This window comes from Canis lupus, chromosome 17 (genome assembly GCF_048164855.1).
Source record: "Canis lupus baileyi chromosome 17, mCanLup2.hap1, whole genome shotgun sequence".
Lineage (NCBI taxonomy): Eukaryota > Metazoa > Chordata > Mammalia > Carnivora > Canidae > Canis > Canis lupus.
This window is the reverse complement of record NC_132854.1, coordinates 12,486,829-12,514,548: the sequence shown is the minus strand read 5'-3', so window position 1 is coordinate 12,514,548 and position 27,720 is coordinate 12,486,829. Positions and strand designations below refer to the sequence as shown.

Sequence of the window (27,720 nt, the reverse complement as noted above, 5' to 3'; positions counted from 1 at the left end):
CTTGATGGTTTTATCACCTTGCTTAAAATTTAAATGCCAAGATATATTTTCTAAATTGCCAATACATGCAAAGAACTATAAGTAATTACTGGTTGGAAAAAAAAAAAAAAACCTCAATGAACTTTATGCATCTGAAAAGCTTATATATTATGTCATTAGATTGATCTTAAAATGATTCCAGTGCAAGCTCATAAGCCATTGAGACAGCTGTTTAAAATGTAATTAGCCACTTCCATTTTCAAGTGTGCCACAGCAAAGTGACTGAGGTCACAGAGCACCTGTCTGTGGAAACAGTACACTAATGTTGTATATGGGTATGTGTACACACAAAAACGCCTATTGGGGCCTGTTTATGTATAGGGTATTTAAAAATTTATTTAAATGCCAATTTTTCCATCTAGTATTAATTTAATCTAACCTTATGTATGAAGCTAGATGTTGTCCCTACTATCTGTCATTTAGAAATAACATAAACGTGAGACCAGGTTTGGGCAATGGCATACCTTATGGCTTAATTCACACTTCCACCAAATTGTTTCTTGAGATAGAGTTGTGAACCCCTTGCAGCAAGATAATCACTTGCAATGCTTATTGCAAGATATAAATACAGATTCCCAGGCACTACACTCACCCAGTGAAATCTGGGGACTGGCAGAGCAGGAAGACTGGAAATCTATATTTGTAACAAGAATCTATTTCTAATTAAGTACACTAAAATTTGAGGACTATTGGACCAAGTGACGTTTTCTGAGGCAGGCACATCACTTACGTATCCCCCAGCTAGCACATGGCATACAGCTAGTTTATGGAATGAATCAATATATGTCAATATAGAAATTTCCAGGCCATGAAGAACTCAGACAACTTCCAATTCAGACTATAAAGGGCCATAGTTTTGGTATTTCTCCTCCATGGGAAGAAAGCATTGTCAAATGCAGTCTAATGTGCTAGCGCAGGGAGCAGATCACACTCACATTTCTATCTCCAGTACCTAATTCAGTGCCAAGAAAGCTCAGTAAATATTTGCAAAATGAAGCAGGCCAATATGCCCTGGTATGAGCCAAAGGTAGAGCAGTTAGACCAGTTCCATGGGCGAAGTTCACTAGTCACCACTGCAATGACCTGCATGATGACAAAAGTGCCTCCATGGATATCGATTTTGGGGTTACAAGGACATTTTAGCAAGTGGGCAAATAGTGAAGATGAACTGTATTTTCTATTTCCCCTTCCTGAGTCCCTCTTAGCCCATCCTTCCTAGCTCTGTGCTTTGGGAGGTTGATGCACCAGCACTGCTGGCCTGCAGGCTGGGCTCCCTGTCCTCTGGCTCCTGGCTGAGTTCAGTCAATGGAAGGCCCAGTAAAAGCCTGGAGGGCAGGCGGAGAGTGAGGATGGACTGGCTATGCACATGCCCCTCCCTGCCAGGGTAGATAGGGTACAGGCCTGAGCTCTCCCCTACAACCTGTCATGTGCCCCCACCCTGTGGAGTTTCTCTTTCTCCCCTCCCCTAGTCCACAGGGTGAGGTGGTACCCCAGCTGTTGCTAACCTCAAGGGTACTGCAATATTATTTGTTCATTTCCTTTCACTCTATCCAAACTTTTCAAAATAGTCCCTTTGTTAGCCTTTTTTCAATGCCTCAAGTGTGCTGCCTATTTCTACATGGGATCCTGAGGGAGGAATTTCAAAACTTCATGGGCTGTGTGGAACTTTGATGCCACAGGGGACTCAGAATTCTTCAATCTGCACAAGCTCCAAATTGCGTAACAGAATTGTAAACAGGAATGGGATGTTTCTTTTTATCTAATCAAAAGCAACTGGGAGGGAGTCTGCTCTTTAGATCAGAGTCAGGGAAGATGAACCGCAATCAATAAAAATCTATCTGAGGTCTGCTGCTGGGAGAACTATGTGTTCTTATGCAGCTCCACGAAAATCGTGTTAGGAAAGCACAAGGCATTTAAGTACATCTAATAATGCAGATTAAAAGGGCAATGGTTTTTATTAAGCTATGTGCTACACATCTATCCCCATGAGCTTTTCCCAAAACTCCTTCTAGGAAAGAGATGTTCAACTTTTTCTTTTTCTTGAAAACATCCTGATAGCCAAAGCAAAAATGCATGTGGTAATCTGTTTTCCTGACTTTTAGATCATGTTCTTTCAACTCCCAGCTAGTTTCAATCTTGACATGCAGCGGTTGCTCAGGACTTTATAATTCCACCGCGTCATATCCTAATCCTTACAGATCATTGTGTACTATGGACCTTGCTAAACATTTACCAACTTTATGCTTCAAGGACAGGGTGGAAAATCCATTTTCTGGAAATAACTGATAAAGTGACTGCTCTCACATGTTTAGTTATTGCTCAGACTGGGTGCCATTCACAAATTTCCTCAATCAAGTCTGTGCTTGATTTCCTAGGTTGATTCCCTAGCCTGAAGTGATTATTCCAGCCTATTACTTAATCAGATGAGCAAATCTGAGCTTCATTTTATCATCCTACAGGGCAGGTTACTGAGAACTGTTTACTTTCTTTTTTCTTTTTAAGATTTTATTTATTAGAGAGAAAAAGAGAGAGCACGAGCACGTGCACAAGCAGGGGGAGGGGCAGAGGGAGAGGGAGTCGCAGATTCCCCACTCAGCAGGGAGCCCAATGCAGGGGCTCGAACCCAGGACCCTGAGATCATGACCTGAGCTGAAGGCAAATGCTTAACCAACCGAGCTACCCAGGGCCCCGAGAACTGTTTACTTTCAAATCTTTAGTTGTTCTTGGCATCATTGCTTTCCTTATCAAATTCTAAACAAAATGCTGTAGTCCAGAGGTCTTTGTAGACACAAGGGGGCACAGCGGTTTTTGCAAGGAGACAGTTTGAGCCTCCTCTCAAAGAAAAACCCAGTCAAATGCGCCTTGGAAGGAGGAGTTTAATGCAAGCCTATTGCCTCAGTGAGAGGTTTCACACTTCAGGGCAAAAACTGAAAAGTACCATCTGCCCTGGCGTTACAAGGTAGAGACACAGCTGAACTGTTAATGCCATGCAATAACTGCCTTTTTTTTCTCCTCTGAGATACCTAGAAAAATTTATCTCCTGGTTAAAATTATTTTAATATTTCTTTTTTTTACTTTGATATTTCAATGTGAAATGCACTCAATATATTATCCTCCTTTCTCATGTTTACTTTTTAATTTACAGGGTCATATGAGACTAGACAATTTATGACAGTGGTTCTTAAACTATGGGGGCTTAAGACCCCTTTTATCATTAAAATTATTGAGAATTCCTTAAAAATTACTGAGAACTTTTATGTATATGAGTGTTATCTCTCAATATTCATAATATTAGGAATGGAAACTGGAAAATGCTAATTTATTTTTAAATTTTTAAAATTATTATTTTTAAAGATTTTTTTATTTATTCGTGAGAGACACAGAGAGAGAGGCAGAGACATAGGCAGAGGGAAGGGCAGGCTCCCCACAGAGAGCCCGATGTGGGACTCGATCCCAGAACTCTGGGAACACGACCTGAGCCAAAGGCAGATGTTAAGCCACCCAGGAGTCCCCCTAAAAGATTTATTAATTTAAGTAAGATAATAATAAACCTATTACATGTTAATGAAACATTTTCTCAAAAAAAAAAATTAGGGAAGAGAGTAGCACCGTTTTACATTTTTGTAACTCTCTTTAATGACTGACATCATAGGAGAAACCTGGATTCTCATATCTACTTCTGTATTCAATCTGTTCAATATGCTGTTTTGGATGATGTATACCAAGAAAGTCCAGCCCTGCACATTCAGTTGGAAAAGGAGGGACCTCAAAGACTTCCTGAAAGGGTCTCGGGGACCCCAAATCTTCCTGGACCACACTTTGAGAACTGATTCTTTGACTGGTTAGTGTCGTGAAGATGTTTGTCTGTAGCCCTACTTATGGGCAAAAACATGTCTAGAAGTCATATAACATTAATTGTAGGACCTCCACATCATAAAAACATGTAGAACAGAAGCAGAAGATAGTTACTTCTCTCTGTTCTTTCTCTCCACATGAAGAAACAGACAATTTATTTTTCTTTATTTAAAAGACAGGCAGGATCGACATGCTTTCCCTTGACTATTCCATTCTGCCCTGAGCTAAGGGGAGGCAGGCACACATGGAAAACCCTTCTGGCAGACAGTTGACTGAAGAGGAAATTCAGTGGACAGAGGCAGAAAACTCACATTTGTTCAAATTCTTAGCTTTACTTTAAAATTTTCCAGTTCCAGATAAATGGCTGTAAGGTAATCCTGTTTTGACCAGAAAGTTGCAGAAACTGCCACCGTGATCTAACGTGGAAGCTTCTGACCTCTATCGGGGGCAGGATGAGGTATTCTTCTTCACCAATGGTGAGAGGAATCTGGGATAAAGCCTGCAAGTAGAGGCAGGGGCCCGGGGCTGCTCTGGCCCTAAGCCCAGGCTGGCTTCTCATGGCTTTGTGTGTCTGCAGACCCAGGAGAGAGGTCAGTGTGGGGGACACTGATTTAAAAGTCTGAGTGGCTGGTTAGCTCAGTTGGTTCGAGTGTGATGCTAATAAAAGTCAGATCAAAATAGCAATAAAACCCTATTTTAGCTGGAGAAATTAATTGCTGGAAAGAATGAGAAACCTTATGGTCAAAATACTAGACTTTTTCCCACATGCGTTTGAGCTCTTAGCCTCACTTTCCTCCCAACTAGCTCCTCAAACTCTCTTTCCAGAGCAAAGGAGGAATTCCTAGAAAGGGGAATGGCAGAGCTTTTGCTGCTCTGTTTCAGCCGTCTGGAGCATTCGTTTAGTCAGGGGGAAGTGGGTAGCTGGCAGCTGCTGAGAGAAAACCATCATGTGATGTGCTGGCAGAGCACGGCCGCCTCGGAGATACTCACGAACTGAAGACCCACGCCAGCCGAGGCGCTCACCTCGTTGAAATGGACATCCTGCATTCCGACATCTTCCATCATGGAGGCCTCCTCGTCTATGTTTGGGGTGATCACCCTGAATGCTGTGCATCCTTGTCTAAACATGCCTACAAGTGACACAGCAGGGGAGAGAGTAGATCAGTAACCCTAAGTGAACGGGCCTCGAGGGTTCTTCCTGCCCCCAAGTTTCTGTGTTGAAGGAAGCCACCGACTCTGAAATCTTTTAGGTCTCGGGCCACCCTTCTCACAGGGAGCCACTGTGTGTTTTCTTCATTTGCTTCCTCATATCAAGCCTTCCCTCCCTCAATTCTTCCTTCATCCTTTGAATTCTTTACCCACCTTTATTAAAATATACATAATCTTTAAATGAACTATAAATAAACTGAACAGGTATTGGATCCAAATTAATAATCTTAAAACAACAACAATAATTTGACTTTCTATGATAACCCCATGCTCAGATACTGAGAAAGATAAAGCCAAAGCCAATCAAAGAGAAATGTGACTCAAACAGAACTGTTGCCTTCAAGCTGTCACCTTCCCTACTATGGCTGAGGGTAACTCATAACTCAGATGAGAACTTGCTCTTCTCCTTCATAAAGCAGCCTACCAACATGTAACTCAACAGTTGCAGCCATGAGCTGAGAGGCCATTTTAGCTGGTTCCATGTCTACTGCCTGAGGGGTAAGGACAGGCCTTCTGTCTTCCCCACAATCAAAGAGCAGGACCACCAACAGCATGAATACGTCAGGGGCCTGAGCACTCTGATTCTCTCAGGAAAATGGTATAAGGTTGGAGCTGGGATCAAGAACCGAGATAAGGATAAACTGCAAAGCCATAATGACTCTTTCACACTCATCTTGGAGGCCCTGGGGGAAAAGTCATAGGTCAGTTGGAGGATGTCAGCTGGGCAAAAATGATCAAGTACAGAACGACTTGAAACGTATTGCTACTCTATTTTGAGATCACTATTTATAATAAAATAAAACTCAAAACTTGAATGGACACCTCCCATATTTTGGGAAAAAGAGGAGCACAGAGTATTTTGAAATCATGTCTTGAAAGAGTAGATTGTGGAGTCAGAGATTTTTCTGCTACATGATGGTGGAGGTTTCCAAGCCTTGAGACAAAAGATATCCCCCTTGACAAGTATTAATCTAGGAGCTTAAGGATATGATTTTGTTTTTCTGTTAACATACAAAAAACCAAAATCAGAGAAGCCAACCACCCAGGTTTCTGGCTAGAGAGTACATTTAAATATACACCTCAGCTCCAACAGAGTAATTGTAGGAGTGGCCCAAGCGCTCCCCCCCTTGCAAAGGAACAGACCGCCATGGAATAAGAGAGGAAAATAAGGAAAGGAAGGAGGGAGCCAAATCTATCCATGCAGAGTCGCGAGGGAGAATCCCCACACCTCTAAGTGTCAGGTGGATGGGGCCGCTGGGGCACTGGGGGCTGGACCCACCCTCAGGCTCACCTCCCCGGCGCCTCCTCTGGCAGGTGCTGTGGCTGTAGGGGAAGAGGGGCAGCTCCGGACGGAGGGCTATGTCTGCTTCTAAACACGAGGAAATGTATTACCTGACAAAAAGTCTCAACAGGAAATCATGCTAGTAGCAAGAGAATATGGAAACCTTTCCTTTCTCTCTCCTTTGGGTTCTGATGTATGACAAGCCTAGACTCCAATTAAATTCCATCTCAAAGAGCCAGCTGTACCAGAAATACAGAAATTCCCCGGTCCTAGCATCTGATTTTCTATCATCATTTCTGACTTTGGAAATGTATTTCTTGTTAGCCAGATCTAGGACTGCTGTACTCCAGGACACAGGCACACATGATCAGCTTTCCTAAAAACCTCAGTGTTTTTTATTTCCAAATGGAAATGAGCAACTGGTATTTAACCAAAAGAACCCATGAAAGAATTCATGGCCTGCTCATCTGGGAACAAACATATAATGCACAAAAGAGCAGCACTCACACACTCCTGCCCTCTCCTTCCCTGGGGAGGCAAGGTTTCTGGTCGGCAAGGCTGCCTACTCACATAATAAAGCCAACTGGGCTGTGGTTCTAAAAAAAAAATGCTGATACTCTCCCATTAAAGCTGCCATTTGATTGATAAACAGTTCCAGTGGGAACTGTCTTTAGGGAAAATAAATCTTGTCTCAGCTCAAGATTGGCCAGTCAAGGACACCCAGATGCAAAGCTCATTAAGTAGTTTTTGCAAGATAGAGTCGTTAGTTAAAGGTCATACAATAACACGTCATCTAGTTTTCTTTTTGATATTGGCACCTCTGCTGTGCTTACCAAGCCAAGCAAATGTCTTACCAGTGAATAAAACCAAGAACACCTGCATGCACACAAATCCAAAATGCCCCCACTTCCAAGTCTTTCTGAATGGTTCTCACTTGTCTTTTCTGCTTTGTACAGTTTTATATTCATTTCACAAAACACAGAAATCATTCCTACCTTTCCGTGTGAGATACTCTGCCACCAGGGCTGTGACATGGACATAACACATCGCTGCCTACAATAAAAGACATATGCTTCAGGATCACCATGTATAGAGTGCAGCTGAAAAAAAAACTGCAAATCGAGATGAATGGTAGTAAATTTGCTAAGGCTCATTCCTGTTTAGAATGACTGAATTTTAATATAAAAGATTAAAAAAGCATTTGTTCTTACTCTGTTGAAGATTTCTGCATCGTTTCTCTGAAGGTAAAAAGAACCATTTGAAGAAAAGGCATGTGTCTTCCTAGATTCTGAGAGAATTGCTCAGATTTCAGCAAATAGTTTTCTCTCAACTTAAAAAAAGATGTAGTGTAATTATGGAATTATAATCTAAAATTATAGCTTAATGTTAGATAACATTAAAAACACCTTAAAATGAAAGAAAAAAATAAAAATAATTGATTTTTTTTAACAAAGTTCCACAGTGTTATAAAAAATATAAAATAGCTGTTGGAAAAGACCCTGACTCTGATGCCTGAGCACCTGGTTCTTGTCAGAATGACAGAAAAATTACTACTAGTAGTAATATGTGATTCACTTTTATTATGGCTAATAATAAGTAGTTAGGCTAATATGTAGTTTAGATTAAATTTATGGTGAAACTTCTTGATTAATCAATATGTAAAAATTGTGACATAAACTTTTCAGATATAGAAAATGATTTTACTAAGTCAGGCAATTACAGAAGTTTAAGAGTAAAATCATGCTTCTTTGGTAATACTGTTGATCATACCTAAATGCTTTCAGCACAAATCAGAAACAGTTTTCAGAGGAACACAGAACCTGCCGTACATACAGCCTACTGCTTTCCTTAACATCACCCCATTACTGATGATGTCACGAGGCATTGAGGGGTTAGAAAGGGGCTCAATGTTACAGACTCAGTAAGCGTTGATGTGAGATCCAGTCTGTCTCCAGGGCCCACACACCCAACTTCCTGCCACCACCCTGTCTACTTCTAAAAACATGTGGCAGCTCTGAACACGGGTAGTGCTCTGATGCCTACCACTTCCACAGATGCCAATTGTTTTCTCCAAAAGGAAAAAGCAATGTCTTACCATTACTTTAATGACAGGAAAAGTTAAATTTCATCATAGAAGAGCTGAATTTTAGAACTATACAGAGTTTAGATGCAGAAACTGAGTGCACTTGGATTAGCAGATGTTTATGTGAACGTGGATGCTTTCTAAGAGCTGGCCAACCATGTACTCCTGTGACAGAAATGTTCCCTTACAGTGTTGTAAACTATGGAGATAATTAGAAGATACGAAGCAACCCTGAGCCTAACACCATTTAAGTATTGCTTCTTTTGATTACCGGGAAATTTTTCTTAAAATTGGCTTTTTTCAGTGAATGAGACATAGTTTTCCCAAAAACCCAGATCCATGGGCTTGTAGGATTACCTCAGAGAGATCCCCATTTTTGACATGGATCCTGGCCATACTGTCCAGCCACGTCTTCCTGAGCTCGGGAGTGCTGGCGTAGGACTTAGCCAGACTATACTGGAGGTCCACCAGCATCTCTGGGTCATTCTCATGCTCCTTCATCTGGGCGGTGGCCATCAGAACAGTGCGGATCCTTTTGGTCAAGTCTTTCACATCCGAGGAGAATGTAGTATGCTAAAACAAGGGTGGAAGAAGGACACATGGCTTTCAGTGGTCTTCTGCCTGTCAGCACACATGCTAGATGATGAGGTAGTCCTGGGGGCCACCCACCTTGATGAGCCTGTCACTGTTGGCACAGTTGTTGATGATGGACAAGGACTGCTGGAATCTGGTTCCCCCGATCCCAACAACATCTGCTATCAGCTGGCTGACGGAAATAATGACCTTAGGGACACACAAATGAGAACAAATCATTTCACTTTCAAAGGACTCCCCAGCCTTGGCTCCTGCCTTCAGTTAGGATGCGCACGAGTACAGGGCAAAGTTTTGACTGCACAGATCATTCCTATGTAGGAAACAATGTCTGAGTCATCTTTTTCCCCTTCCAAGAATCATTCCAGAAAGTGATTTTGCTATCCTTAAGTATTTTGTTTGCATAGCAAGATGCTCATCAGGAGAGTGTAGAGGCATGAGAATCAAATAAGCCCGTATCACTTGGACAGTTATTTACTTTCTTTAATAAAGGAGGGAGACCTTATCGTTTATCTCCTTGCTTAACTGTTTGAATGTATATACACTAAATATTCAATAAATGGACTGTCCTTTGCATTTGTTATTAAAACATACACATTCTAACAATGTAACAGGCAGGGGGGGAATCTGTCTTTTTTTAATTTTTATTTATTTATGATAGTCACAGAAAGAAAGAGAGAGAGGCAGAGACATAGGCAGAGGGAGAAGCAGGCTCCATGCACCAGGAGCCTGATGTGGGATTCAATCCCGGGTCTCCAGGATCGCGCCCTGGGCCAAAGGCAGGCGCTAAACTGCTGGGCCACCCAGGGATCCCGGGGCGGCGGGGGGGGGGGGGGGGGGGGGGGGGGAATCTGTCTTTATTGGGGTCTGTGAAGTGCTCTGCCTTTACCCAGATACTCAAGCTAAAACATGGATTCTATCTTTATTCCGTCCTTTTCCTTCACATCCGCAGGTACAATTAATCACTAAGTACCATCAACTCAATCTCCCCTTCCTCTAACCTTACCATACCTGGTCCAAGACATCATCCTCTCTGGCCTGGATTTGACCATGGTTTCCCCAAAGTCTCCCCAGCTAAGGCCTTGACTCCCCTGATTCATTCTTAGCATGAGTCTAGGTGATCCCTCCAAATATGCAATGATGTCTTTACTTCACTATAAGCATTTTCTCTGGTTTCCTGGACAGGTCCTTTTCCTCCTGCATCCGTCACCTGGAACATGCTCACCCTCTAGACCTGCTAACCCATATTCATTCTTCACATCTTCCTAGGAGCCTCCCTGCCCCACCCAGATATCCACCCCTCTTCCTTGGTGCACCCAAGTTCCTCTATTACAGCACTGAGGACAGTGTAGTGAGAAGAGCCTTGGGGTTTGTCTGTCTTCCAGTGGACTATACGTTCCATGAAGGCCAGGAGAGGATTCTGTTTTGTTCATGCTTGTATCCATGAATCTTAGCATATAGTTTGCTAATAATAAGTATTTGTTTTAAAATGGAATAAGAAATGGAAAAGGCACTCCTAAATGAGTTTATAGAAAAAGAAAGTCTATGAAAATATGAAAGATTTCTTATACCTTGCATGGTTCCCAGAGCAGAGCATTTCGGACATTTTAACTCTGGAGAGATGGCAGGTGTGTCAGTAGATGGAAGGCAGATAAGAACCACTTTAGACTTTCTGTGTTTTACCTAAGATGTTTGCTATTAGGCACCCTCACACGATTTCTTATCATGATTCAGTGGAATTTCAGTCAGTCCAATATTGAATCCATATCTGAATGTCAATTTACCAACAGAAATGCACTTTGGGCCTAAATCTCACAATATGGAGAATGAAATAAACCTAACCAGTAAATGGGACTGTCCAATTTTCCATCTCAAGGCCAGATCTTGCCCTATGTACACTGAGGTAAACCAGTATATGTCACACAAGTCTTCCTGCTGAGACAGAACCCCACAGAACACACCTGTGCCAGAAAGTGAAACTACGCTCACCTGCAAGTGTGTCCGGACAAAGGACTTCTTCCCAGTGTAGTCAAAATTGTTCCTCATGAGGAAGTATAGCAGCTGGGAGGCCTCGGTTCTGATGGAGCTCAGCTTTGAGTTGCAGCACTTGAGGATCTCATAGCACAGAGCCGCACACATGTCTGCCCTCCCTTCGTAGAACGTCGAGGGAAACTAGGTGAACAGCAGTAGCAAGAGCCACATGGAGATCAGTGCTCCCTTCAACTCCAGGTAGAAAGCAGATAAGCATGGTCATCAACATGACTTCCCCTGAGGAAGCAGCTTACCTTATAAATGAATGACCTTAAGGCAGTGAAGACATTTTTTAAAGCTGTTTCTGACTGATGTTTTTGAAGAAAACACAGGTAGACGTCAAATACTTTTTTCATGAGAGGATTATGTCCATGGTCAGCCAGGAGTTGGTTCTTCAAACACACAAGGACAGCTTGGTTAGTGAGGCACACCAGACACCCCCACAGGGCTTCATACAATTTTCAGACTCAAAGGTTAAATGCCCCAGGTACTAAGACAACTTATAATTTAAACAAACTCTGCCATGAGTCTCTAGGAAAGTGCAGAGTCCTCAGGTAGTACAAATAAGCCTGTAACTAAATTTGTGCTTAGGAATGTTTTTTTTTCTTTTTTTCTTCTTCTTTTTTTTAAAGATGCTATTTATTTTATTTGAGAGAGAGAGAGAGCGAGAAGCAAGCCCAAGTCGGGGAGAGGGACAAGCAGACTCCACGCTGAGCACAGAGCCCAACGCAGGGCTCGGTCTCATAACCCCAAGATCATGACCTGAGCTGAAATCAAGAATTGGATGCTTAACTGACTGAGCCACCCAGGCGCCTCTTGCTTTTTTCTATTAAGGGAGGGACTGACTAATCATAAAACTTCCTAGCAAACCGTAACATGTATTGAAGGACAAGTGTTCTTCAGTACTGACTTGGCTTCTATTTATTTACTTAGTTTTACTGTATACCAGCAACCAATACCGAGGTGATCTTTGTGATATCTTAATTCTAAAAGAGAGGTGCCATTACAAGTGTCAGCTGATTAACAGGCTGGAAAAAATACTGAAGTGAGGTCCTCTAAAAGCAAGTTTGTGGGGCGCCTGGTGCCTTAGTCGGTTAAGTGCCTACCTGCGTTTAAGAATTCCATTTAGAGAAGAGCTGTTTCAGTTGCAAAGGCTTAAGGTGACCTAATTCCATGTGTCCTTGCAGACCACAAACTCCCTAGAAGAACCCAATTATCCCAGTGCTCTTCACCGTCACATACTGACTCTCACCATGCAGCTCAAATTGAGAAAAGGCATAATGTGGAATTGCTAAAAATACATTCTCAGGTTAAATTTATAAATACATTAAAAAAGATTATCAACTACTGAAAGGCCAGCATGGACTTGGGATTGTGTTCATCACAGACACTGTATAACAGCCAGAGAAGAACCTTATTTTTCTGCACTCAACTACCTTGGTTTACAAAATAAGAGAACATATGTGAAAGTGCCCAGCACAGGATCAGCATCTCATAAGTGCTTGGTAATATTCTCCTCTTTTCTTTTTTCTTTCTTTCTTTTTTTTTTTTTTGTAAGATTTTATTTATTTGATAGAGAGAGAGCATAAGCAGGGGGAATAGCAGGCAGAGGAAGAGGGAGAGGGAGAAGCAGGCTTTCTGCTGAGCAGAGAACCTGATGTGGGGCTCAATCCCAGGGCCCTGGGATCATGACCTGAGCTGAAAGCAGATGCTTAACCAACTGAGCCACCCAGGCACCCCTCTCCTCTTTTTTCTATATGGGACCGTTCAACTACTTTAATGTCACTCAGCTTATCTTTTCTTTCTTTGTCCCTCCGCTGCTACCACCTCCCCACAATGCTTGGCTTAGTGGTTGGAGAACAAAAGCTTTGGCAGGCCAGGTGTGCAGTGATCTTGGGCAGATTTCCTAACTTAGCTCAGCCTCAATCTCCTCATCTGTAAAATGGAGGATAAGAAGATCCACTACTCCAGGCTGTTGGGAAGATTAATGCTTGAGGCACAGAAGGCACCCAACAAATACCAGGGCTTAAATCTCTTCAAACATTTTCTCTCATTAAGAATGTGTTTTCTTGCCTATCTTTGGCAACTTACTTGATGTGCTCAATTAAGAGACTGAGTAAACAAATGGGGCTATCTTTATGGAAGGTGATTTTTCTCGACTTATGTCAGCTAATTCAATGTAATAATTTAATTTTTCTGATAATATACTCCAAATGATGCCGCGGCTGAGTAAATTATTTGTAGAGGAAAATCCCAGTGGCTGGTGTGCTGGTGGACCTCATGAACCTGTGAATCTAGGCCAGGTAAGCCTGCAGCATGGCATGACATCCATCAATGCTGTAACATTTGCCAATCTTCCCACTTTTTAATGGGGGCACTGAGCTTTAAATGCTTTTGCACACAGGCAGATAAAATTTTGGCAGAGATCACCTCAGCACTAAAGCTCAATCTTCTCCCTAATTCCTGAGACCTTTTATTATAGGGCCAGGAAGGCACGAACATAGGGTGGATGTTTTCAGGTATTTCATATCAATCCATTATACAGCAGACATACTTGCCACATTCTAGTTAAGGGAATCGGGGTTTCCAGATGTCAAGCCAACCCACCTGAGGCTTAGAATCTGGCTCATGGTAGAGCTAGGATCTAACGTCTGGCCTATATCCACAAAGTGGCAGGTCCTTTCAAAGGTCATCTTACTTTAAATTTACAACAGCCCTTACCACAGGAGGCAGATGCTATTTCTTCTAATGTTCCAAATGAGAAATCTTAGGTCTGGAGACACAAAGTAATTTTCCCAAAGACATTCAGACAATAAATGTTACAATCAGGGACCATTAGGTGCTGTTTCTCTCCCAAGAGTCAGACAAAACCACACTGGAGATCTGGAAACCTTGATGAACACTCTTCTTTAATATGAGGCAAGCATTTCTAAGGAGGCTGAGAACCATAGGGTGAGCAGTAAAAAATTGTTACTATTCTCTTGGACCCACCAGACTATACCCATGGGGTATGTGCCCTTACCCCTGGCCAGTGTTCCAGGCTCCACCTGCTGTGTAGCAGCAGGGTTTCCTGCACACAGACATGACTGAGTCTGTCTGTGCTGTTTCGGACTTACAGATTCTCAGCAGTGACACAGGTATACATGGCAAATATTCACATTAAGAATGTCATTGCCTATTTGTATAACATTTCTAAACCAAAACACCCAAAGAAAATGGAAAGAGGTTCCAAACGTGGTTCTGTTTCGGCAGAGTGCTGTTTCGGACTTACAGATTCTCAGCAGTGACACAGGTATACATGGCAAATATTCACATTAAGAATGTCATTGCCTATTTGTATAACATTTCTAAACCAAAAACACCCAAAGAAAATGGAAAGAGGTTCCAAACGTGGTTCTGGTAGAGTACTGGTTCTCCAGCCATGGCGTTCAGGTTTCACCCTCAGACTTTCTGATTTAGCCAGTCCGGGTCAGGACCTGGGAATCTGCACTTCTAACAAGGTCCCAGGGTCTGCAGCTGCTGCTAGCCAGGGGACCACACTCTGAAAGGCACGAGAGTGGAGGCTCCATGGAAAGAGACCCTGCTCTTTCCGCATACCCCATACTTATTGGATTAGGGTCTGTATTTCCTCATCTCTCAACTGGGCTCTTAGTAATGACATTGCCTGGGGACATGAATGGCATGGCTGCTAAGAAGAATAAAGGTATAGTATAATAAAGTGACATGATATCAGGGTACTATTTGTATCCTAATAAAGAAATGTGCCTTGTGAGAAGCAGAAATAAATAAAGCAGAAAATGACTTTGGCTATCTTTTCCAAATATCCTTGGAAACACACTGTTTCAATAGTCATAGCTTATTAACACTAATTCAATTTTCCCCTTCCTCGCTGGAAATGGAAGCAATCATTTAACAAGACTGGGAAGTGTTAGGTTCCCTAAATCAAGTGAGTGGCTTACATGACCATCTCCACCTATCTGAATATTACTTGCTAAAACCTAAAAATAAAAGACCAAAGCAAGTTTTTATTTTCTATCCTTGAAATGCTTCTATCACTGAAGTTACTAACAGACTTTTTTAAATTGCAAGAGGTCAATGTGTCTGTACTTATTACTCTTCTATATATAAATATCTAATTTTAACTGCTGCTACAATTGGATATTCTCAAAGATAGGAGGGGCAGAAATCTCTGATTAGGTTCCCACATTTATCATCCTTGAGGGCACAGCAAACCATGTTCCCCAGGCAAATGTTTTCTTCAGGCCAAGAGTTAACCACCTCCAGGGACTGTTCCCATCATTTGCAAGCGTGCAGCACACGCTGAGCAGCTAAACTTTTATTTTATTTCAGGGAATTCAAGTCATTAACCATGGAAAAGTTTCATTAAGGGATGTCAGGGATTTATGGTTTCTTTACCAGGGCAAAAACAGTTGCTGCAACAAGAAATACAACATAGGAAGTTCTTGCTGGTTCAACTAAACAAGCAGAATGAATTTAAGAGGTAAAGTACTGACCATGACCAGCTGTTCCATACGAACCTTAAATGCCAGTGTAAATAGAGAGAGTGTGTCCAGAGCTGTGAGGCACACCTCAGTAGCAATGTTGGCTTCCAGCAGCGACTGATGGAGAACATCTGCGTCCGAGTGGCCATAGCCTGCATGAATTACAACAGAAGGTTACGGCCCAGTGACTGCAGACAGATTGGCTGGCGGCATTGTATAGTCACAGTCAACTTTTGATTATTTATGGAAGGCTTCTTCTGGGGCTTTGTTTCCCTTTTTCACTGGTGTATGTGGAAGAGGGGTAGGTAATTAATAATGTGTCCATTTGTTTAGAGCTCTTTTTCAATTCTGGAAGGGAAAGAGTAACAGCAAACATTTATTATGTGCTTGCTATGTGCCAGCCATGATTCTATGAACTTTAAATGTATTAGCTCATTTAATCCCAAAACAGCCCTGTGAAGTAGGTACATTATTAAGCCCTTTTTGCAGATAAGGAAACAGAGGCACAGAAGGGCTAAACAGCTTGTCTTAGGTCATACAGTTGATAAATAGTGGAGCCAGGAAGGCACCTGGATGGGAGCCAATTAATTGAGCCACTTAGCTGAGCTGTTAGGATGGGAGGAGTGGTGAAGGAGGGGGGTATTTCCAAAGCTTCCTGCACAGACAGAGATGGCAGCAGAGCACAGAGGTTAAGAAAATGAGCTGATGGTCAGGCTCCTGGTCCCTAAATGCAGCTCAGCCACTTGCTAGCTATGTGACCTGGGGCAAGTTATTTGACCTCTTTATGCCTCAGTTCCCTAATCTGTAGAATGGGGGTAGTAATAGTATCCACCTCAAAGGGTTGTGGTGAGCATTAACTTTGTTAAGATTTGTGAAGTTCTTAGAATAGTGCCTGGCACATGGTGAATGGCCATGTGTTAAATCGATAACATAAAGATCTCTATTATCATCCAGAACGATGAATGATAATCAAGAGTTGACTGTACTGCTGATAGTATCCTACTTGCTTTATCAAAAAGCATGAAAGCCAGTATATATCTGAAAGAAAAGTTTAAGAAAAGGAAAGGATTTGAAGAATCATAATTTAAATATGAACTGATATCTTCTATATATGGCTGTAAAAATCAATTTAGTATTGACATAAATGTAGCTTTATATACAATCTGAGATATTAAATTATGAAATGATATGCATTAGCAGAAATACATATAGGGATGCAGAGATGTTACAGTACTTATCTAGATGACAAAGAAAGATGGCAATAAAATAAAACATCATATAATGTCCTACTCCAAGGAGCAAAAATAAATCAACACTTACTATGTAGTTGTATGTAATTTTCTTTATACTCCAGAGAGGAGGACATTTTGTATATAGATCAGGAAAATGAAGTGCAGAAAACCTAGAGAATTTTCTTGAGGCCAGGAATAGGAAAAAACCCAGAAACTACACTCCAAATTCCTTATCCAGAATCACTGTATAACAATACCTATTATTAGGATAAAATAACTAGCATGATGTTACTTCTATTTTGATAAACATCAGAGTTACAAAATGATTTTTAAAAGACTCAAAGAAAAAAAAAGAAAAAATAAAAGACTCAAAGATTTTTCAAGCTACCAAGTTGTTTTTAAAATAGGCTAAAAATACCATAATGTGTTTTCATGTGATGCTGCTTTGCTTTTAGGAGGGTGGTTCTGAAGCTCCATGTGTTTGAGGATTGTATGGTTTTCACACTGCAACAGAGTTGACTGTCCTTAGTGGAGCTACATGACACAGCGGCGCCATGCTAGTTCTGAATTTTTATTTTTGCTTTTTTGGTAAGAAGTCTCCCAGAGAAAGAAAGATGGATGTATTTTGGTACTAATTTTATGGCACTGCCTTTGTAAGCCAGGGCATCACCTCATTTGGCGTGGTTTGTCTGGTCAGATAGAGACGGTGAAAGAGGAAAACAGATTGTTAATTACTGCTAAAGTGATCACAAACTAGGGCAAGAGGGGGGAAAATACACCACCTTTTATTAGACCAACCAAGATTATCACAGGTCCAAAAGACCCTTTGAGGGCTGCTGGAGTTTTATAGTCTGGGTTAAATCATATAAGGAACTTGCTTTGGTGATCATTTTAATATTTTTCTTGCCAAAGAATTGATGTTTTCTTTTTTCTAGGTAACTTCTCGACAAAGTATATGTAGGCATGATAATTATAGATGGAGCTGCCTACACACGGAAGAATTTCTACAGCACTGACTTTTAGCTGAAGATCTAGACCTATTCAGGACTGGAATTTGGCAATGTGTTGTTTTTCAAACACAGAATCAATGGCCATGCTAATTAAGTTTTTATGTAATTATGTATACATGTATGGAAACATGACAATGAAAAAATTTCTCTAGGCTCTTAAGCCACCATGAGGCTTGACACAGTCTACCTAATCTCTTTGAGGGTAACAGTCAGATTTACACAGAAATCTGTCCGCCTGTGTCTGAATGACCTAAGAATAAAAGAAATGATCCTTTTAAGCCACAATTGGTTATAGTTTTGCTTTTCCTTAAACTCCTATCTCAAAAAAATCAGCCACATTCCCGAGCTAGTATTATTAAAAAGTCCTTAAAAATAAATGGCAGGGGATGCCTGGGTGGCTCAGTGGTTGAATGTCTGCCTTTGGCCCAGAGTGTGATCCTGCAGTCATGGGATCGAGTCCCACATGGGGCTCCCTGCATGGAGCCGGCTTCTCCCTCTGCCTGTGTCTCTGCCTCTCTGTGTCTCTCATGAATAAACAAATAAAATCTTTTTTAAAAAATAATAAATGACAGCACGGAGAGGTTGTCTTAAGTGGTAGAGAACTGCATGGACAGTTCTCCTACGGAAACTGCTTGACTCAATGCCTAGAACTAAGTTGTGCACAAGTGAAGGTTTTAGTCAATGGTCACCATAATACAGGCCAACCCAAAAAGGGGTCTTAAGAGAAAAAGCAGTTTCTTAAAGTACTGGTCAGCAACTTTTTGAAGCTAATTAAGCAGCTTCTCAGTGGGGCAAGTAAGGAATGCTCTCCTACCTATTGTCTGGCTTTTCTTTCCTATCATACCAGTGAGAAACATGAATTATCATGCAAATGAATTTAATATATTCCTAGGGGAATATATAACTGCAAAATAAATGCAAAGTGTTATTTTATATGTTGTGCACATGTATCACTTACTTGCAAACATGTCTCACTTAGCTTCCTTCCCACAGCGTGGTTTATGTAAAATATTCTACAGGTAGCTATCACTTTCAGTTTGCTATTTTACACAAATAGTTTCTGTTGATAAACAACAGGATGTGCTTTACAATAAAAATGTTGATGCTTTAATGTTGTAAATATTTACTTTTCATGTACCTGGGCAATGACCCAAATGTAATGAACCTCTATCTTCTTCTTCCTTTTTTAAAAAAATTTTATTTATTTGAGAGCAAGATATGCAGAGAGAGCACAGAGGGAGAGGGAGATGGAGAAGCAGACTCCTGCTGAGCAGAGAGCCAGATGTGGGGCTCGATCCCAGGACCCTGAGATCATGTTCTGAGCTGAAGGCAGACACTTAACCAACTGAGCCACCCAGGTACCCTGAACCTCTATCTCTGAGTATTTTTGAAATACTTAAGACTATTTGGCTACAGTGGGACTCACCATTTTCATCATTTCTTATCAAAATCCAAGAGTAAAGATACATGCCATGATTACATGTAAGGTACATATGGTGTTTTATCCCACATTCTACACGGATGTACTAAAGGGGACACGAGAACAGCCTTCACTGGATTAAATTTCTGGCGGTCCTCTGCTGCCCCCACCTGGTCAAGCTGAGGCCTGACAAGGTCTTTCCTACTCAGAAAAAAAAAAAAAAGACAAAAAAGGCAGGTGGTGTATGTTGGGGGGGGCACTCTTTTTTATTCTTCTCTAAAATAAATTTTAGACTCTGGCACTCTGCAAATCTCTCACATACTGGATTTACATCATTATTGGTTGGCCCAACAGAAGGTATTGCATTCATTGTTAAAGAGGAATCTTTTAAAAAGACATACATGGCTACAAATCCCCCATAAAATACCTAGGTAACAAGTGTAAACAAATCATGTATGTATATATACATATACATGCTCACACACATACACATGTATACATACAGTATGTGTTGCCTTCTCTGTGGCTTCTGGATGAACTGAAGTTTGGAGCTCAAAAAGCTAACAGAAGGAAAAGCTGAAACCACCCAGATACATCATCAGATCTAGAGATGTTAAATGGAGACTGAGTTCTAGGAGAAGCAGCAAGGACTGTGAGACACCAGAACTGATTTGGGATAAGCAGGGATTGTAGGAATGCAGGAGAAGCCTAAAAGAAAAGGCTACACACTGTTTATTGGGAAGATGGAAGGAGAAGCACGGAATGGGGATGGTGTCACTGAAAAGCGGCTGAAGCAGAAATGGCAGAATGAAAAAGGAGAGGCAGGAAGGACGGGCTCCCTGTGGGTAGCAGGAAGAGAGAATGGGAATCGATCACGTTAGCAATATGGTGCTTGGCTGCAAAACACTGCCAGCTGTCTCTCCTCCAATTCAAGCCACCATCGCAAAATCTGTTTGCAGTGGGAGGAGCTGGTGTTTATCTTAGTGGATTGAGGTTACATATTCATGTGTTGATCATTCATTTTACTTTTGCTTTCTGCATTTCATAAATGATTATCTTTGGAGCTGGGGACTTGATCTGCTGAAATTTTTTAAGTGCTTTAAATTTTAAATATTGATTTCAACTGATAGTGAGACAATATGGATGTAATGTGCAAGATATACATATAAGATAGGTCTGTTATAACAGACCTGTGTTATAAACTATATGGGCAAAGGCAGTGTTAGCAAGCCTGCAGAAGTGAGAATTCAATTTCTGTTCGCTAAACAGGACATGAAAACTAAGAATAGCAAAAGTCCTTTTTTGTTTCGACTCCTTGTCTGCAGAGCTAGAAAAAGCCTTAGCAGACAAGATGTGGAAAAATCAAATACTGTCACCTGAGATGTGTCATGAACGTACATTCTAGAGGTGAGTAGAGGACTCAGAACTAGTTCTCGTATGCTACCGATTTCAGCGTGTGGCAGGCAAATATAGTACTGATCTAATTCAGCTTAGAATTTTATATAGAGAGTCTATATCCATTACATTTAACTTTGTTGGGGTGGAAGAGTGGGTAGCTGCCTTATTTCAATTCCTCGGCCTTCTGACTCTGAACTATGATAATTCTAAAGAACCAGGAATATTGTCTTTACTCTTAGCCTATACAGAGAAAGAGGTATGAAGACCACAGTAAGTAGAATTCTTATGATTAGAAATGGTGAGAAGATATTAATAACTATGCATCAAAGGCATTGCTTGGAGCGAGGATAGCTATCTACATAAAACAATAACTAGCTATGCTATGTTCGGAGAAAAGATGAAACAGTTCAGAGAACACATCACTAACAGAAATGGTATTTATTATAAATTATGGCATTAGTTTTAAAATGCTACATGGTTGATGTCTTTTAGGTTTTCTGCTTTGAGAAACCCTCAAGGAGATGAGACATGTAAGTTTCTAGAAACAGTACATGATGCCATGTCCCCTCTGATGATGTGAAGAAAGTAAATTAAAAACACGCTCCCACTTTTTGGTAGAACCTCTATCGTGAAGTTAGAAAGCCCCAAAGTTAGGAAGGCAAGATGAACAAGAAGGTCTCGGTTTGCAAGTGAAGCGGCCTTGTAAGCAGACTTCAACCTGATTAAATCTTACCATTGTCTACAGAAATTCCAAGCACACTTGATATCTTTCTCACACTGAAAACACAGAAAAAGTCACTTTGTTATTGGCTTTTCCGCACCCTCACAAATTGATTCACGGGCTTTATGTTTTTCACAGCAGTTTTAAGGATTAACATACATTCAAGGCTGGAATGTCAGAATGTGGACACTTGATCAGCTACATCCTGGGCTCAGAAGAATGAAAGGAACCTGTCCCAGATGGCCTTGGGACTTGCACAGGGAAAATCCAAATATTAAATTATAAATATCAGAGAACATCTGGCTGTCAAAGCTGCCGAATTTTACGTTAAGAAATACTGAACAGAGTGGTTGGGACAAAGGGTCCAGCACTTTTAGGTCTGCTTTTGCAGATGACCACGTTCCACATTGTGTCACTCTCTTCCAAAGAAGGAAATTTCACCACGAGCTCTTCATCCCACTTGCTCTGAGCTGGAAGGAAAGTCAAGTTGGTGATGTGGTGCGGTGTGGCCTGGGACTCTCCCCTCTGAGATGTCACATGAGATGGTTGGCTGTTACGATGGTATGTCATGGGACTTACTGTGGTTAAAAGTGAGAGAGTTATCCAGGCTGCCCAGCTGCTGCAATCTGGCATGCATCATTCCTGTTCTGTTACGGGAAACAGGCAAGGTCTGAGATTTTCGATCATGAACTATGGGTCCCAACCCCTCCTGGTTCCTGCAACATGAGTGAAATGGGATAGAAGCAAAAGTTAGACTTGTTACACTGCAGCGAGACGAGGAAGGTTAGTGAGGCCAGGACATAGCACGAAGGGGACCAGCCACACGCCAACCAGGAGCAGCACGGCCTGCCTGGGGCCGTGTGAGCCAGGGATGCACACACAGGCGGCAGCTCTTAAAAAGGTTCACAGCCAAGCACCTGATGATGAGGAAGCAAAAACCAAGCCAAAGCAGGGAACTTTTCAGTTTTTAGAAAGTACTTTAGAGATGCTGCTTTTAAAAAACTGGAGCATCGGTCTGATGTGGTGCTAAGGGTTAGAGTTCTGACAACTGCCAAACACCATGAATCTTTTCAGATTATATGTGTTATTAAAGAGCAAAAAAAAATTGTTTTTAATGAGAATAATGCATTGGAAGAAACAGAACAAACATGCAATGAGAGGGATTATATGAGGTGGTTTAACACCTTTATTCTTACCCAGGCAGGAAGGAGAAGAGCCACACCCTTTGTTAAACTTGTCAGCAGTCAAGTAAAGAAAATAGAAAAGTGATCTGGGTTAGCAATCAAACAGCTAACTTCCTACTGTGTACCATCACCAGAGCAGATGAAAAATGAGACCCGTGCTGGAATGACACCTGTCCCCCAGCCCGTAGCCAACCGTCTCCCTCACTGTGTTATTGTGTGGAGTAGAACAGGGCATGCATGGAATATCATCGGGCAACATGCTGCTGGGTGATTTCAGAGGGACACAATGAGAAAACGCAATATTCATCAGACCAGACTGCCACAGAGGGCAGACACTGACAGCATTTAGATAACTGCTCAGGATCCTTGTCACACGTAGCAGAGACCAAGTGAATCTTCTATAAAGCACGGCACATCTTTCCACAATGCACATAACAAGTTACACCACCTCCTGCCTCCGCCTTCCTATGCCCATCTATTTTTAGGATAGCCCAAGGAAGCACACTTTTACATGCAAATATATACAGGGGGCTTATAAAGTCAGGAAATCTTTTTTAAAAATTAAATTTGTAGCCCTTAAAAAAAGTAAGTTCACAGTTACACAAAACCCAATTCTAAAATATTTTGTTGGGCAGAAATCTGCAGCTTCCCACACGCACCATGTTCAGCTCCGAAGCATATCATCCTATTTTGCACAACACTCTCCAAATGCCATCCTGTTCTGTAAGTAACAGTTACTGCAAGAAGACTGTGAAGCTTGCTGGGCACAGTGCCTTCCGGTTACAAATACAGTCTGCCCATCTTCACAGGGCAAAGTCAAAGGGAATAAATTTGGGGTGCGAGGTGTTACTGTATAAGGTCACCCTGTATATACTTGCATTTGGTACTCAAAAGTGCAAATGTAAAATTTACTGTTACAATAAAAAAAAAAAAGTTAAAATGAGAGAATTTTAAGTGCCACTGCATTTTAGTTAAAAATAAATACAAATAGGATGAAAGCATAAAATATGCTCTCTAAATCAGCTCTTTCAAAAAAAAAAAAAACCCCACAAACTTTTAGTGAACATTAAACATAATTCTGCAATTTCTCAAATGTCCCAAGAAAAAGAACAATGTTAACATAAAAAGTAAAATCTCCATGCTCAAATAGTCTTAAATAATCTCTTTCCTGTTTCATTGCTGTAAAACAGAATTATAGATAAAAGGAAAAAGAAACTCAGTAACAACTAAATTTTAAGTGTTTCCTAAAATGGAAATATGTTTACTTAGAAATAAACTGTTAAAAATGATAACAATAGAAAAATAGGATCCTTAGACCAACCATATAAATACATAATCACAGACACGCAACACGGACAAAACAGATCCAGACGCACTGTGTAGCCACAGGGCAGATGAGAACTTGGGAAGGACAAGACATGCTCTAAAGAAATGCCTCAGAGAAGGAGCTGCGTGGGTGCCCCCTGCAATGAGTTTCTAGCTTTCCTTGAACTCAGTATGGATCTGAGAGTGTGGTGTGGGACAGGGCAATGAGGATTTGTAAGACTCAACCAAGAGTTCTGGCCAGACAAAAGCAGGGCATGGACAGCTAATCTGGAGTTAGGCTCCAGGTGGGAGCTTGGTAGAGCTTATCTGGAGTAAGACTCCATGGTACAGGGCATCCCCGGTGGCTCAGTGGTTTAACGCCACCTTCAGCCCAGAGCCTGATCCTGGAGATCTCGGATAGAGTCCCACGTCAGGCTCCCTGCATGGAGCCTGCTTCTCCCTCTGCCTGTGTTTTTGCCTCTCTCTCTCTGTGTGTCTCTCATGAATAAATAAATACAATCTTAAAAAAAAAAAAAAAAAGACTCCATGGTACAGATGGTTTTTATGGAACAAATCTGAGGTGGACTGACTACATTCTTTCACGAAGATAAAAAAGGAAATGTTATTAAGTGAGAAATTAGTATCTTTGTAGCTGAGAGAAGGCATGGGAAAAAGTGACCTCTGAAAGTCAAATAGGGGTGGAGAAAGCACTGGAGGAGGACAAAGGAATGAGAAGACACAACTGGAGGAGCCGAGAGGAGAGAGAGGGGACACGGAAACAGAATCTGGGGGAGCACGTGGAAGGAAGCAAACAAGTGCAGCAGCAGGCCATGAAGGGAAATCCTTCCAAGAGATGTACATGAGGCAAAATAAGACAGAAGGAGTGTAGGAATGTAGGCGAAAGATGCCACCAGATTTGATGGTCGCAGTCCAAAGACATCATGGCTGTTGATGAGATTTCCAACTGCCAATCATCACAGATGACAATTTCCACATATTCAGAGCCAACTGATACAGAGAATGTTGCACACTTCAAACTAAACCCCCACAGTACCTGGCTATATATCGCTTCCCCATGTACTGGAACTGGTGTAAGCAGACTCTGCAAACAAAATTAAAGACTGTTAGGAAAACAGGAAAATAAAATGGTTTTCAATACATTGTTTATTATTTAAACCCATCAGCAACAATCCATTTGATAAACTCTTACACCTACCACTAGCCTCTTACTTCAGGTGTTCAGAAATTCTTGGGCAAGTCTCTCTCACCCAGAGAAAATCACTAACACTACAGGGGAGGCACCACGCTGAGCTATCGGTACTGTGCGTCGTGGTTAAAGCCACAAATAAAGGCCTGGGACCAACAGGATTGTCCGATGGCTCAGGGTTTAGACACTGACTTAGGCAAGTTTGCCTCAGAAATCACGACAGAAAGTACTGGTGCACTATTCCCAGTTGTTAATTTGTCCTCATCCATTCTGCAGAAGGAGCTCCGTCTTTTGGCTTTTCTAAATGGACCGGTCCCCTACAGACATCAAGTATCTGGTTTTTTGGTTTAATATATCCACAGTATTGATTTTTTAAAAAAATCATATATTTAATAATTTAGTAGTTACAATAATGTCCAGTAAGTTCTTCTGGTGCTGAATCTCATCTGTCTCTCACACTTTTAAATTAGCAGAGAGAACAATCATGAGACCATGAACCAAAACCATAATCCAAAATGCACAAAGCTCCGAACTCCACCTGAGTTTCTGCAAATATATTCAGCAACAAAATCATGACCCCAACTAAGAGATATAAAGCTACTTATAATTTACCCAATTATTGTGAGTAATCACAGTACTGCAGAAATAGTTTTTACTGTAATAACAATAACATGTTTGATTGTGGGGTACTAAGACTCTGCTGGGATGTTATAGGATATACCCTATATGTAAATTGCTAAAACTGCTAAAAATTCTGGATTTGGAAAGTCATCTGGCCCCAGTAAGCTTTGTTGTTGTTGTTTTTTAAACTCAAAACCCTGAGATCAAAACCTGAGCTGAGATCAAGAGTCAGACACTTAACTGACTGAGTCCCCCCACAGCTATTAAAGCTGAGTCCCCACATATCCCCAACCCAGCAATTTGGATAAAGGATTGTGGATTCATGTTCTTTTAAAGCAAAGAGCTTAAAGGAAATCAGAAACTTAGATTGAAGAGATAAAGTGAGGCAATATAGATAAAATGTAAGATTTCACTTACATTTAAAAATGGTAGCAATTTTTGTCTGTTTTTACATCTGCTTGAGCTAAGTTAGATTCAACTTAGAAATGTAGCATCCACCCAATTCAACTATTGTGTTATTTTATTCAAATGGTTTGTACACATAAGCTCTCATCCATAACAACTACATATCTAATAACTTAGGGTTGGTCACTGCTTACTGAGTCATGTACTCCTAAGAGCAGGTACTGGGGTCAGGTCCAGGAAAAAAGATCTTAAAAAAGTAAGTGTGCATGTGAATATACCACATTCCTGACTCAACTACATAGTACTGTTCACACTTCTTAATTAGCCAGGAAGAATCAAGAGGCAATGAGCAAAACAGAACTACTCACTCAGATATTGTAAAAAAATCCATAAGTTCAGATGTTGAAGCCTTGTTCCAATATGTAAACAAAGCATCTAAAAAGTAAACATTATTTTGGTCAGAATCATGAGGTATATACATGAGGGGGTGGGGAAGAGATTTTGGAATATAAACTCAAACCTTTTAATAGCTGATCAAAGAAATTACAGTGACCAATCTATATACCAGTAACATAAACAACATGCATATTTAATTTAAAGAAGCTATATTTGAACACCTGAACTTTAATTTCATCATGCATCACCTAGCACTATATAGTACATATTTAACTTGTATAATGTGCTCTTAAATGCATTAGAAATTTCAAACAACATAAGTAGGCAAATAATCTCAAATTAGGATCTCTCTTGGATGACTACAGAATCTCTCTCCAGTAAGGAATCTGTTGAAAACTCTTGTATATATGTAAGTACTCTCTTCCTAACACATACATACAGAAATGAAAGCATACATGTTGCACACGCTGTTTTTCCTTTGAGTTTTAATTCAACAGTATAGCTTGGATCTATTCCAATCTTTTTCAAGTTGCCTGATATTCCTTTTTTTTTTTTTTTTGCCTGATATTCCTTTTCATGAATACAGTATAACTGAGTTAGCCAGTTCCTTGCTGATACACATTTACTTGTTTTCTCCTGTAATCTTTGGCTACTTTAAATTATGCTCAGAAGAATATCCTTTTACATGGATGTTTGCACACTTGTCCAACTACATCTATAGGACAAATATTCTCAGAAATAAAACAGCCATGTCAAATGTTATGTGCATTTAAATTTTTGACAGATATTGCCAAATAGCTTCCCAAACAAGCAGGATATACAAGTTCCTGTGGACCAGCATAATGATGATGTATACTCTCGATTAAGGAGTCACACTCACACCTGCTCTGCATCAAGATAACCTGGCATATTTTTAGTAAAGGCAAATCCTACAAATCCATTTAACAGGAAGCATTCTCTGCGTATGACCCTTAACTTTGAAGAATTGCAAAGAGACGGTTATCATTTGATAGTTAAACATTTTTGCATTCTTACATTTTAGACTGAGAAACTGGTAAAGAGATTTCCCTCAGGGAGAAAAGCCACTGAGTTTTGGGGCCTGAGGTGAGTGAGTGTGTCTGCAGAGATGCTGATGGCTCATGAAGGCACATGGCCACGGACTTTTTACTCCATACTTGTCAAGAACAGTGACAGGCAGGAGAAGCCATGAGATACACATGGAGAATCTG

General features: G+C 40.9%; 1 protein-coding gene across 37 annotated transcripts in view; it reads right to left on the bottom strand.

The window, feature by feature from the left end:
- Positions 1 to 27,720, bottom strand: part of DOCK9 (dedicator of cytokinesis 9) — a 279,300-nt gene that overhangs the window by 26,819 nt on the left and 224,761 nt on the right. For 8 of the 37 annotated variants that reach the window (XM_072782523.1, XM_072782529.1, XM_072782520.1 and 5 more), the window contains 11 exons: positions 26,464 to 26,530; positions 24,917 to 24,964; positions 21,953 to 22,089; positions 15,629 to 15,744; positions 11,345 to 11,482; positions 11,049 to 11,231; positions 9,138 to 9,251; positions 8,826 to 9,041; positions 7,381 to 7,438; positions 6,395 to 6,472; positions 4,885 to 5,024 (listed from right to left, as the gene is read on the bottom strand). In XM_072782523.1, coding sequence (XP_072638624.1) covers positions 4,885 to 5,024; positions 6,395 to 6,472; positions 7,381 to 7,438; positions 8,826 to 9,041; positions 9,138 to 9,251; positions 11,049 to 11,231; positions 11,345 to 11,482; positions 15,629 to 15,744; positions 21,953 to 22,089; positions 24,917 to 24,964; positions 26,464 to 26,530 — 1,295 coding nt within the window. Of the gene's footprint in view, positions 1 to 4,884; positions 5,025 to 6,394; positions 6,473 to 7,380; positions 7,439 to 8,825; positions 9,042 to 9,137; positions 9,252 to 11,048; positions 11,232 to 11,344; positions 11,483 to 15,628; positions 15,745 to 21,385; positions 21,430 to 21,952; positions 22,090 to 24,916; positions 24,965 to 26,463; positions 26,531 to 27,720 lie in introns of all 37 variants that reach the window. The other 29 variants (XM_072782549.1, XM_072782534.1, XM_072782540.1 and 26 more) reach the window with 9 other exon arrangements.